The sequence below is a fragment of the Saccopteryx leptura genome, chromosome 1, assembly GCF_036850995.1.
Source record: "Saccopteryx leptura isolate mSacLep1 chromosome 1, mSacLep1_pri_phased_curated, whole genome shotgun sequence".
NCBI classification, from domain to species: domain Eukaryota; kingdom Metazoa; phylum Chordata; class Mammalia; order Chiroptera; family Emballonuridae; genus Saccopteryx; species Saccopteryx leptura.
In genome coordinates, this window is record NC_089503.1 from 390,359,338 (window position 1) to 390,371,968 (window position 12,631).

The 12,631-nt window shown below is 59.8% G+C and overlaps 1 protein-coding gene across 5 annotated transcripts; it reads left to right on the plus strand.

Moving 5' to 3' along the window:
• Nucleotides 1-832: 832 nt before the first annotated feature.
• BRD2 (bromodomain containing 2) lies at nt 833-11,667 on the plus strand. Of its 5 annotated transcripts, none has more exons than XM_066359860.1 (13): nt 833-968; nt 3,420-4,738; nt 6,093-6,396; nt 6,955-7,092; nt 7,549-7,687; nt 7,772-7,986; nt 8,071-8,445; nt 8,940-9,068; nt 9,237-9,473; nt 9,598-9,863; nt 10,334-10,638; nt 10,815-10,948; nt 11,049-11,667. In XM_066359860.1, the coding sequence occupies exons 2-13, from the start codon at nt 4,710-4,712 to the stop codon at nt 11,175-11,177; spliced, it is 2,400 nt and encodes a 799-aa protein (XP_066215957.1). In that variant the 5' UTR covers nt 833-968; nt 3,420-4,709; the 3' UTR covers nt 11,178-11,667. The 5 variants fall into 5 exon arrangements, with proteins under 5 accessions (XP_066215957.1, XP_066215958.1, XP_066215956.1 ...); XM_066359861.1 differs by lacking the exon at nt 833-968 and adding an exon at nt 2,423-3,010 and having other exon boundaries at nt 10,815-10,937; nt 11,041-11,667; XM_066359859.1 differs by lacking the exon at nt 833-968 and adding an exon at nt 2,425-3,086.
• The last annotated feature ends 964 nt before the right edge of the window (nt 11,668-12,631 follow it).

Genomic DNA, 12,631 nt, shown 5'->3' on the forward strand with positions numbered 1-12,631 from the left:
GAAATGCGTTGTAAAATGGCCTAAGACAAACGCACACAGCTCGCGTCCGCACCGCACCTGCCCACGCGCGGCCGGCACCGGGGGTGAGGGTGACTAAGTCCCTCTCCCGCGGGGGCACCACACGACCGCGTCGCGGGAGGGGTCCCGCCCTGCAAACTCTCCCATATCCGCACGCAGGCCCCCTTCTCCTGCACCGACCACAGCCCCGTGGCTCGCATTTCCGTGGGCTCGGCTCAGGTCGCGTGCAACTGCAACTCGCACCCCTCCGAAAAGGGACCGAGTCAGAGCGCCGCGCGAGGGCCCCGGCGTCCTGCAGGTGGCCGGGCCGCGGGGGGAAGGCAGGGAGCCCGCGCGCCGCGCCCGCTTCCGCCCCACCCACCGCGCGCGCTCCCGGACGCGCCGCGGGAGCTGCGGAGCCGGCCCGGGCGCCTGCGCTCTGCTGCTCTCCCCGCGGCCTCCGGCGCTCCTTTCCCCTCCCCCAACCGGGTCGCACCCTCGCGTCTGCGCAGTACACGATCCCGGGCCGCGGCCGCCATGCTGAACCCGTAAGGAGGGACGCGGTGGGGACAAGGTCCCTGACAGCGGGATGGGAAGCCGGGGTTCTAGAAAAGCAGCGGCATTAGAGCCCGCGGAGTCTCCAGAAATGGGCCTGGGTTTTGCAGTTCCCTTGACCCCTTGTGCGACGACTAGGACTCTTCAGAAACCTGGCCCCCGTGGAGGGGGGAGGAGGGGGACAGCTGGCACATGACCCGGGCCAGCCAATCTGGGTGTTGCTGACGTGGCCGCGCGGCCCAGATGATTTCCCCACCCCCCCATGCTCGATCGGGAAGGGAGGGGCTGGGGGCTACGCCCCCTCCCCCAACACAGCTTCAGTTTCCGGGGTGGGGGGTGACACCCCGGATTACATCATACCCCCGCTTCCAGCCGAGGGGAACATTGGATCCCCCCTGGAAGGTTCCAGGATCCAGGTAAGAAGGGGCCCTTGGGCGGGGATATTGCCAGTCATTTACGTGCTTAACCAATTGTGGGGAGTCCGGGAGGGAGATTCTTGGGGTTCAGAGTAGGCTCCTGAGGGTGGGTTTGTCCTTCAGGTATTTCGCGGCCAGTTGGACCGTGAAGGGCGGGCGGGAGAGGGCACCTCTGATGGGGGAGGGGAATGGCCAACCTCGTGCCTCCCCAGCTACTGGAGGGGAAAGGGGCCCGGGGCGGTGTGCCCCCATTCCCTTCGTCCCCTGGGGGTGCAGCCCAGAGCCGGGGGAGGTTTCCTTTTGGGGAGCGGGGGCGGTGACCTAGTGGGCTGAGGAGTGGGGGTGGTGACTGTAGTTCCTACTTGTGGCTGAGGGTTTCAAGTGGGCAGCCCGAAGTGTGAACTGAGATGGTCCCAGGCTCCCCCGCCCTTTCTCCTGAGACCGAAGGGAGCATTTCTGTGCATCCTTTGTGTCAGCGGCCCGAACCTTGCAGCGACCACATGGCATGCTGGAGGTTACCCTTCCAGTTGCTTATCCAAGTTGTGCAATCACGTTGGACACGGCGGAGCCTTCTGCACACACCTCCGTTGCTTTTGTTGGGGTCTTCACTGAGCATTTGTCCACCCTAGGCTGGGGAGGGCTTGCAGGCTCAAAGCTCGGGGTCAGCTTGGGAGCAGAAACCAGGAGCCAGGTGGGTGCAGGGAGGGCAGTAGATAGCGTGGTCTGAAGCGGGTGGGAGTGAGGCTTAGGACCCGGGATGATTTCACAGTTCACAAGGTTTCGGGTTTCTCCAGGGTGGTGTCTTTTGCCTCCATCCCCTCCCCCACTCTTAACAGTTCTCTCCTTGTGTACTGCGGGGGAGGGAACGGGAAGGAGGGAAGAGTTAGTTTTCCAAATTACTGAGTAGCTGTAGCCTCCTCTGTGACTCAAGTGGGGGAAGGGATGGTTGGAAGGGATCGGAGAGCAGTGATTTTTCTGGAATGTAGGGAAATAAGCCAGAGTAATTAATGTATGGCTGCCCTTTCGCTTTCTAAGGCCCAGTTTATTCTCGACCTAAATTTCTCTTTTCTGGCTGGCCTCTGTGCAGACTGGCAGGGCCCGGGTGGGGAAAAGCAGAATTGGGAGGCTGGGCCACACGGGGGGAGGGGAGAAGCCTTCTGCAAACTTGCTGTGTCATTGCTGTCCCTGCGGCAGCCGCCCGCGCTCCCGCCTGTACTTTTGGGGACGAGGCCCGATCCCTGGCGGGAGGGGGCGGGGCGCACTTCCCGCGGCGGGGTTTGCCCAATTCAGGAGGTCGTGAAGACAGGAGATTGACGGCCATTTTAGACGCACTCGGGAGGTTGGGGCTCAGGAGCTACTGTGGAGGGAGGGTGAGGTGGTTGGAGCTCAGGGACCTAGGCCTCGGAAGCGCTTCCGAGGTGGGGGGACTCTTGTGTTCGCTGGCTTGCACTGATTACCTTTCTGATATGCCTAGTCTGCTTTCTTTCTTGGTATCCAGAAAAGGGGAAGTGGGGGGGGGTATTTTCCTGTAAGGGGACGGGGAGCCCCAGGGATGGCTTTAGAAGTCCTGAGCTTGTCGTGCTCTGGCTCTCGATTCATTCGTAGTCTAACCCTGTTTAGATAAGCAGATTGTGGGGAAGATTTAGATGAGTGGATCGTGGGGGAGGGGGCGAAACGGAGCTCCCAAAATGGCTCCTGCCCCTCCTCGGAGGCAGACGGCCCGGGGGGGAGGGGAGAAGGAGGGCGAGGGCTAGTGAGCCGCGGCCGCCGCCGCCTCCGCTCACCCTCCTCCCGGGCGCTGACCGGTGGACCGGCCGCTCCGTGGGGAGGACTCCGGACCCGGGTGGGGGATGGGGGAGCCCTTCCGCCCCTACGGGGGAGGGACCCTAAGGGAGGTGCGGTCATGCCCTCGGGATGGGGGAGGCGGGGAGCGTGGGGAAGAGTCCGAGCTCTCCGCAGGGGAGGGTGTTCACCCTGGTTCGCCCCTCTAAGGACTGTTTTTCTCCGCCGAGCCCGACACCGGAATGAAGCTTGGGGAGGAGGTGGGTTTCCTATCCAGGTGTGTTTGCAGATTTTTGCTCCCACTTGAGGACTGCTGAGGTTTTGTCGAGCGGGCAGGTATTTGTAGCGAAAAACAAAGTATGAGTGTGGGTTGGGGTCGGAGACGTGCTTGGGGTGCAAGGTTTGGGGGCGTACGCTAGGTTTGGTTATCTTGCTGATAGAAGTCTTGAGGCGTTCAGGGGTAGGTTTTCAGGGGGTGTTTTGCCTTTGTCTTTCGGTTGTGTGTCCTGGGGAGTGGCAGGGAGGGTTGTAAGACTCTGGCAAGCCTCTGCTTCTTATTGTGCGACATGGGACCTTACAGCCGTCTTCGCTTCTTTCGGGAGCCCTGCGCTGTTGTGCCAACAGGACCAGGCCGTGGCTTTTAAGATGGCGTCTTCTTCCTCGTTTCAGGTTCTTCACTGCGGCCGTCTCGGTGGAGCCCCAGCACCCGCCCAGGTCCTGCGGCCACACCCTGGCGGACCGAGGCTGGCCACGCCCATGCCGTCCGCACCGGCCCTGCGGGTCTGGCCTATGGAGGAGCTACGAAGGGCCCTTCCGGCCGGAGGCTGGCAGTCGCCGGTCCCCCCGGGCCGGGACGCCCGGGAAGGCTGTTGGCAGGAGAGGTGGGGAGCGGGTGCTGCACCCTGCCAGCCTGCCTCCCGGGAGGCCCCGCAGCACCGCACAGCCAATGGTCTCCGCGCTCAGGCTGGGGGCCGCTTCGGGTCTATGCGGCACGGCTCTCTGCCTGGTGACTGACACTTGGAAGGTGAGGCTTATGATGTCATCGCAGCAGCGGACCAATAGAAAATGCTCCCGCGGCGAGGCACTCCTTCCCCTTCGCCTGGATTGATTCACGCGCTCGAGCGAGCGGGCGCGCGCAGAGGAGGCGGAGGAAAGCTCGAGCACGGTGGCGCGCATGAGCGGCGGAGCTCCGCCCCCCCGCCTATATATAAAGGGCTGGCGCGGGGCTCGCAGGCGCCATTTCGCGCTGGAGTGGAGCAACCTCTAGAACGGCCTGGAGGATTCCGCCGACCGAGACGGAGCCTTCGAGTCGCCGGGGCCCGCCATTCCAATCCACGTCCATCCGCTTGGAAATGGCCTTCGTCTCGGCCTATGACCGGTCCCGGCGGACAGTACAGACCCCATAGAAGCCCCCGAAGCGCCCCTTTTTCGAGCCCCGCCCAGTCCTCGGAATCTGTCCACCCCCCTCTACTCCGCCCTCAAGAGGATTTTCAAAGATGGAGGCGGCGGCTCCCTAAATCATTTTTCCGTGTTTCATCCGCCTCCATCGAGATCGAAAGAGGACCTCGTCCGCCCGCGGACAGTCCCCCGCGGGAAGAGGGGATCCTTGCAGACCGACAGCGGGCCATATTGAACGACTGTGTCCGGGATCGGGGGGCCTTCCTGGGGTTTGAAGAGGCCGCCTCTCTCGGCTCGCCTGCCTCGGTGGAGGCCGCCGCCATTTTCTCGCTATTGGCCTCCCGCGGAGCGCGCCGAGCTGCGGGAGCTGCCCGTGAAGCCGCGGAGGAGACCGGCCTGCGCGCCCGCCCGGCGGGGCGGGGCGGGAGGGTTGTCACCTGGCAGGCGAGGGCAGCGGCCCGCACCCCTGCTCCCCGGGTTATGCTGGCCCGGGCGGTCGGGGGCACGGAGGCCGCCCGGACTTGACGCGGCTGGGTGCAGCGCCGGTTCCCCGCGGTCAAGATGCTGCAGAACGTGACTCCCCACGCCAAGTACGTGCCCGCGAGCGCGGAGGGGACGTTGGGGGGAGCGGGGCGCGCGCCGAGGGGGTTGAGCGGCGGTTGGGGGGCCGTGGGAGGACGGTCGCAGGCGCTGCGCACGGCGGCCGTGCAGGGTGTCACCGCGGTCATCCCGACGGTGGTCGGGCCGGTCGGGCTGGGTTGTCGGCGGCGGGTCCTGCGGGCGGTGGGCCTGGTGGTGGTGTAGCGACGGTTTGTCACAGTCCTTTCTCGGGGCGTTCGTGGCCGCGTCGAGGGCTTGCCCAGGGTTGCCATGGTGACAGCTTCAGGGACTGGCCGCGGGGATTCCCGGAGTAGGGTAGAGGGATTATTGTTTTAATCTGTGGGGTTTTGGTGTTTCGGCTAGCTAGGTCATTAAACCGCTGCTTGTCTGCAAGTGACCGGGTCGTTTTGGGGGCTGTGTGTGTGTGTGTTTTGGGTGGAGGGTCGTTTTTGGTAGCCTCGAGTTTCTGCAAGGCGGGTGGGTGGAGTTAAGGATTGTCTCGTCCAGTTGTCTTCGGGTGTCAACAGTGAGATCTTGGGGGGGGGGTTTCATTGGCCCCAGAGAAACAGCTGCCTCCCAGGAGCACCAGAGGGGATGATGGAAGCTTGCACCACTGTCGCTTTTCATCTCCAGTAGTTGACGCTATATTGGGAGCTGTTGGTGGAATCGTGGTTTCTTAGCAAGTTGGGGGTGGGGGTGGTCTCTTCCTCTAAGGAGGGAACTTGTTGACCTTGACTGGGCAACCCTGTATTTTGAGTCCCTTGGAGAGAGAAGGCTGGAGTTGCTAAGAATTCCTGGGGCCGGCCTGGCAGCTGGGTCTCCAGGCTGTGAAGTCCGACAAATGCTCCTCGTCTGTTTTGAGAGTTGGTACGGTTTCCCACTAGATTTCTTGTCCATTTTCTGCTTTGAAGTGAACTGGGCAGAGCTTGTGGGGGAAGTTGATCTCTTCTACCCAGGTGAATTCTGAGCTGTCTTGCCAGCAGTTTATGAAATCCTCTGTTTAGTTCCCTTTCGCTTTTCACACGCTTCTCAGGCTCAGCCATGGCAACCACCAAGCCCTCGAGCTTTGGGGCTGGAGTTTCTAGGCTCCACCCATTATGCTTAAGTCTCTTCCCAGTAAGCCTGTGGTTCTCAGTTGTTATACGAGAAAGCATTTAGGGGCTTGTTTTAAGGAAGCAAAAAAGGTTGGAGGGGAGACGAGAACAGAGTCTCCAAGGATGTTGAGTAGTGGTTGTGAAGCTCTCACTAGGTCCCAGGTCTGCGTTTATTGGGTGTAGGGAGTGAATTGCACTCCGTCTAGGTTCTGTGAGATGACCACCTCTAACTTGTTTCCCGTTTTCACAGGCTCCCTGGGGAGGGGAGTGCAGGGTTGCTGGGGCTGGGCCCAGAGGCTGCGGCGCCAGGGAAAAGGATTCGAAAGCCCTCCCTGTTGTACGAGGGGTTTGAAAGCCCCACGATGGCTTCAGTGCCAGCTTTACAACTGACTCCTGCCAACCCACCGCCCCCGGAGGTGTCTAATCCCAAAAAGCCAGGACGGGTTACCAACCAGTTGCAATACCTGCACAAGGTGGTGATGAAGGCTCTGTGGAAACATCAGTTTGCATGGCCTTTCCGGCAGCCTGTGGATGCCGTCAAACTGGGTCTGCCGGTGAGTGGAGTGCTCGGAGTGGAGAGGTGGGACTGGACGAGTGCGTGTGAGTGTGGGTGGGCTGTCTAGGCAGGCGCTGCGGCCCCCAGGGTCTCCCATCTCCCCTCAGGCAGCTAGCCACCGCCCTCCGGGATTTGTGGGCCTTTGTGATTGCTCCAACTGTTTGCTGTCGTGGCATCTCTTGTTGTGCCCTCCACATGTCCTTCCTTAACTTTTGTGCCCTGGCTCCATTTTACAGATTCCCACCCCGGGTTGGGAGAGGACCACGGTGGCCAAAATTCTTAGCTTCTTCCTCTCCCCTCACGCAGCCCATGGATAGCCAGCCCCAGAGGTAATGTCACAGGTGGGGAGCCTGCCAGGGGGTGGGAGGCGGGGGCTAGAGAGAGAGCCAGGCCTCCTGGGTGTAAGAATCCTCCATTTTTCCTGTCCTAGTGTAACTGGGGCCGCAGTGAGGGGTGTGTGTGTGTGCGCGTGTGTGTTGGGGCCAGTAGTTTCCTAGGAGAACTGGCATGGGTTGTTTTCAGTAGCTCTGACCCAGGTTTTTGTTATTTCTTTTAGGATTATCATAAAATCATCAAGCAGCCTATGGACATGGGTACTATTAAGAGGAGACTTGAAAACAACTACTACTGGGCTGCTTCAGAGTGCATGCAAGATTTTAATACCATGTTCACCAACTGTTACATTTACAACAAAGTGAGTTTTTCTCTGCGTCCATAAGTAGATGGGGAGAGGTGATACTGTTTTGCTAGATGTCTTGTGTACACCAAGCTTAAGTCTGACATATTCCCGGTGTCAGGATCTGGGAAGTCTGAGCTCCAGAGGAAGCCACTACACTCAGTGGGGCTCAAGTCCAGTTGAAGTTTATTTAAGTGAAACGCTTTTAATGCTCGGGCATGGTGGCCCTGGTTTTCAGAAATTTCCAGAGAGCAGAGTACAGCAGGATCTATTCTTTGCCATATCTTTTTCCCTTAATTTGAACTTCTCTCTTTGTTCTATTTTGAAGGACAGTTGGGAGAGAGTGGGAATCAGTGGCCAGTGTCAGTCATTTCTAGTATTCAGTGACAGCGCAGGGTGTGGTGGGTGCTTGTAGCTAGGAATTCCTTTGAGGAAAGTAGTTGGCGGGCATTTGAACCTGTTTGTTTTCTGTAGCCCACTGATGATATTGTCCTGATGGCACAAACGCTGGAAAAGATCTTCCTACAGAAGGTGGCGTCGATGCCTCAAGAGGAGCAGGAGCTAGTGGTGACCATCCCCAAGAACAGCCACAAGAAGGGGGCCAAGCTGGCAGGTAGGAAGAGGGGAGCTTTGGTGTGCAGCCCGGGAGCTGGGCAAGGTGACTGGACTAACCTCCTCTTTCCTTTTCTCTGTTCAGCGCTCCAGGGCAGCGTCACCAGTGCCCATCAGGTGCCTGCTGTCTCTTCTGTGTCGCACACGACCCTGTACTCGCCACCTCCGGAGATCCCCACCACCGTCCTCAACATCCCGCACCCTTCCGTCATCTCCTCTCCCCTCCTGAAGTCCCTGCACTCGGCCGGACCCCCGCTCCTCACCGTCTCCGCCGCGCCCCCTGCCCAGCCCCTGGCCAAGGTATCTGTCTGCACTTTTGGACGATGGGGGGAAGCTGGATGAAGTGGACGTGCGCTAAACGGCTCCCGTCGTTTCTCTTTGCAGAAGAAGGGGGTGAAGCGGAAAGCGGATACCACCACCCCAACCCCGACAGCCATCCTGGCCCCCGGCTCCCCGGCCAGCCCCCCTGGGGGTCTCGAGCCCAAGGCTGTGCGGCTGCCCCCAGTGCGGAGAGAAAGCGGCCGTCCCATCAAGCCTCCGCGCAAAGACTTGCCTGACTCCCAGCAGCAACACCAGAGCTCCAAGAAAGGGAAGCTGTCGGAACAGCTGAAACATTGCAATGGCATTCTGAAGGAGTTACTGTCCAAGAAGCATGCTGCCTACGCCTGGCCTTTCTATAAACCAGTGGACGCTTCTGCCCTCGGCCTGCATGATTACCATGACATCATCAAGCACCCCATGGACCTCAGCACTGTCAAGGTACCCACTGCATGGGGCAGATGGGTCGCTCGAGCGGTGATGAGAGCCCAGGGATGAATGAAAATGATCAGGAACTTCTTAGGGCCACGCAGCGATCTTTGGTTCTTGGTGTATTGCTTATGCAAAACAGTCACGAGGCGTTGGTCAAGTACTTGATGCGTGCAAATTTCTAATTTCTAGAGGTGGAACTGCTGTGGGTTTTGTCTTCAGAGCAACACTTACACACAGTTAAGCCCTATTTGTTGGGGGTGTTCACTTAGTGGAATTGAGAGGTGAAGGGTAGCCCCAGTCCAGCGACCCTCTCCTGTCACTTAGAAATGGTTTTCTTCCTAGACAGACATTACCTCAGCCCCCCAGTCCTTTAACCTCAGGCTTGGGCTCCAGGGCAGAGATGGTTAGTCCTGCAGTGCTCTGGCGGGCTGCCCTGAGATGGCCGAGGCTGGCAGGGAAAGAGCCTGCCGGCCGGGCAGCCCCTGACGCCGCCCCTTCTGCAGCGGAAGATGGAGAGCCGGGAGTACCGGGACGCCCAGGAGTTCGCCGCCGACGTGCGGCTGATGTTCTCCAACTGCTACAAGTACAACCCCCCCGACCACGACGTGGTGGCCATGGCCAGGAAGCTGCAGGCGAGTGGCTGGTGGGCCTCGGGGCGTCTGTGGGTCTCCCCTGTGCTGCGGAACCAGCGTGAGAACCTCCCGGTCCTTAGAGTGTGAACTGGGGCTCTGTCCCCAGGTGGGGGTGGGTACGCGGGGCACTGTCCCCAGGCGTGGTGTTGAGTGTCCCTGTCCTCCTAGGATGTCTTTGAGTTCCGGTACGCCAAGATGCCGGACGAGCCCCTGGAGCCCGGGCCTCTGCCCGTCTCAACAGCGTTGCCTGCTGGCTTGACCAAGTCCTCTTCGGAGTCCTCGAGCGAGGAGAGCAGCAGCGAGAGCTCTTCTGAGGAGGAGGAGGACGACGAGGAGGAGGAGGAGAGTGAGAGCTCGGACTCCGAGGAGGAGAGGGCCCACCGCCTGGCTGAGCTGCAGGAGCAGGTGTTGGTCACTGTCAGTGGACTGGGACGTAGGGCCCTGGTTTTGCCCTTTCTTGTTTTTTTAGTCTACGATGTTAGCCTACGAACCGTGTTGCTCACTGCGCACCCTGCGTGTTCCTCTGTAGCTCCGGGCAGTGCACGAACAGCTGGCGGCCCTGTCCCAGGGCCCGATCTCCAAGCCCAAGCGGAAGCGGGAGAAGAAGGAGAAGAAGAAGAAGCGGAAGGCGGAGAAGCACCGCGGCCGGGCCGGGCTGGACGAGGACGACAAGGGGCTGCGGGCTCCCCGCCTCGCTCAGCCCAAGAAATCCAAGAAGGCGGGCGGCGCCATGGGCGGCGGAGCAGCTGCGCTCGGGCTTCCCGGCTTCGGGCCTGCTGGGGGAAGTGGCCCCAAGTGAGTGACAGGCGGGTGCTCCCGTAAGCGGGGTCCACAGACCTGTGGGGGCCAGGTGACGGGGGGCCTCAGGGACTCGGGCCTGCCCCTGCGGTACAGGTGGGACTGGGAACACAGGCTCCGATAAGACTGTTGACAAAAGCACATGGCAGCCGTATTTGGCCCTGGCCCAGTTTGCTCCCCTCTCTCCAGCAGTGAGACCTGATTGTTCTTGTTTTCCGTGCGGGGGTGGGCTGGTGCTTAGGGGATAGAACGGTGTACTCCTACGCACCTGTGTCTGGTCCTCTGAGCCCCAAGTGTACAGCTCGGGCCGCTTCCCCGAGTCAGTCCCACAGCGCCCACCTCCCACTGCCTCGCCGGCCTGAGTGGAGGGCCGGGCTGCGCCCCCAGCGGGAAGCCCGTCTGGGTGAACAGTGGGAACGCCGTAGGTCAGGGGTGCTTGTCTTAGGGAGACTTTCTCTTGCCCACAGACTGCCCAAAAAGGGCACGAAGATGGCCCCGCCCGCCCTGCCCGCAGGCTACGACTCGGAGGAGGAGGAGGAGAGCAGGCCCATGAGCTACGACGAGAAGCGGCAGCTCAGCCTGGACATCAACAAGCTGCCCGGGGAGAAGCTGGGCCGCGTGGTGCACATCATCCAGGCCCGGGAGCCCTCGCTGCGGGACTCGAACCCGGAGGAGATCGAGATTGACTTTGAAACTCTCAAGCCGTCCACGCTTCGAGAGCTGGAGCGCTACGTCCTCTCCTGCCTTCGGAAGAAGCCCCGGAAGCCCTACAGTGAGTAGTATGCGAGGTCCCGAGGCTGCCTGGTCGGGGCAGCGGGCAGTGTGTCCTCACTGCGGTGCCGCCTGCTGCTCCCAGGACGCGGGGTGTACGGAGCACAGGGCAGCCCCGGGCACAGGAGAACTGGGCGTGGGCTGCGGTCTCACTGGTCCTGGTGTTTCTGCCCGCAGCCATTAAAAAGCCTGTGGGGAAGACAAAGGAGGAGCTGGCTTTGGAGAAGAAGCGGGAGCTAGAGAAGCGCTTACAAGATGTCAGTGGGCAGCTCAACTCCACCAAGAAGCCCCCCAAGAAAGGTGAGTGTCCTGTGACCACCGCAGGACTGCGCCTGCCCCTGTCTGCCTCGCGAGTGGGGTCAGACTCCTCTCTAACCCATCCTGCTGTCCTCCTGTCCCACAGCGAGCGAGAAGGCCGAGGCCTCGTCCGCCCAGCAGGTGGCCGTGTCCCGTCTCAGTGCCTCCAGCTCCAGCTCAGACTCCAGCTCCTCCTCCTCCTCCTCCTCCTCCTCGGACACCAGTGACTCAGACTCGGGCTGAGGGCCAGGCCCACGGGCAGGAGGCTCCGCAGGCCCGGACCGTACACCGCCCTGCCCTGCCCCTCGCTGTGACCCTCCTCACCTCCCCCCCCTGCAGGAGAGCGGGCTCTGCGGGGGGTGCAGGGACACGACTGCAGGGGACACCATGGACAAGACGGGGTTCAGTTCCAGCCCCCGAGAGACCTGACACAGGGCGGAGGCCACGGCTGCCCTGGTCAGTTCCGAAGGCCCACTGGGGTTGGATTCTAATTTATTTTAAGATAAGTGAGGCTGGGGTGTGGTCGTGGTCCCCTGACCTCCATGGGGAGGGAAGAAGGGGGAGCTCATTTTTTACGTTGACATTTTTCTACTCTGTTTGCCCTTTTCCTCCTCCCTTGGGGCCCCTGGGGGTTTCGGTCATCTCCCCACTGGGTCCCTGGATTGTGTTCTTTGTCTGTTGATTCTAACTTGTAAATAAAGAAAGTATTATTCAAGTTTTGAGTTCATCTTAACAGTTGTTTGTGTGGTGCTTCAAAGGGAGCGCGGTAGAACTGGGGGAGAATTCTGAGAAGGGTGTTGGGGTGGGAGGAGCCGGAGCTCAGGCAGCTGTGTGGGGGCCGAGGGCGGAGCCGCGGGGATGGAGGCCACGCCTCTGCCTGGGAAGGCCGGCTTCCCAGTAGCCTTGAGCCCCAGGGCAGGTGGGCTCGGGTTCTCAGAGTTGCTGGACCTGCGGGCTGTCCCCAAAACCAGAAGTCGGGAATGGGAGAAGGCGCTCCTGGCACCGGGCCTCTGGCTGACAGCGGTTGTCTGCCGCTTGGGCTTCAAAGTGCAGGCTGTCAACACCCTGCACAGATGATTAACATTGACGTAGAATTATGCAGGAGTTACGTCACCAGCTGTTTTTCTGTAATTGAGTAGGAAAATGAAACTAAGTAAACTTAAATATACTTTATACATAATGAATCTAAATGAAACTACATATCTGCTACATATTATATACATACTATTTTAGTAACTTTTTAGTGTATGCTGTATAGCCATCACCTATGTATGTGTAATGGTAGCAACATATTTTGCAAATATATGTGGTTTCCCTGCGCTTTCCTTTTGAAACACACACTTTAGACCAGGGGTCGGGAACCTTTTTGGCTGAAAGCCATGAACGCCACATTTTAAAATGTAATTCCAATTCTGTGAGAGCCATACAAAGACCTGGGTATGTTACGCATTATCCAGTAAAAATTTGGTGGTGTCCCGGAGGCCCCAGTCACCCGCAACCATGAACAGGAGCGGTAGGAAATGAATGGATTGTATGTAATACATGAGGATGTTTTATATTTTAAGATTTTTTTTAATTAAAAATTTGGGAGCCAGATGCAGCCATCAAAAGAGCCACATCTGGCTTGTAAGCCATAGGTTCCCGACCCCTGCTTTAGACGTTCTAGTTGGATTTTTCTTATACCAGTGACTGTTTTT

What these genes read in the sequence shown, in the direction of transcription:
- BRD2 (XM_066359860.1), top strand. Translation starts at nt 4,710, where the DNA reads ATGCTGCAGAACGTGACTCCCCACGCCAA. An exon ending in CCATGGCCAGGAAGCTGCAG is followed by an intron (nt 9,069 to 9,236) that starts GCGAGTGGCTGG and finishes CTGTCCTCCTAG; the next exon opens with GATGTCTTTGAGTTCCGGTA. An exon ending in GCTGGGGGAAGTGGCCCCAA is followed by an intron (nt 9,864 to 10,333) that starts GTGAGTGACAGG and finishes TCTTGCCCACAG; the next exon opens with ACTGCCCAAAAAGGGCACGA.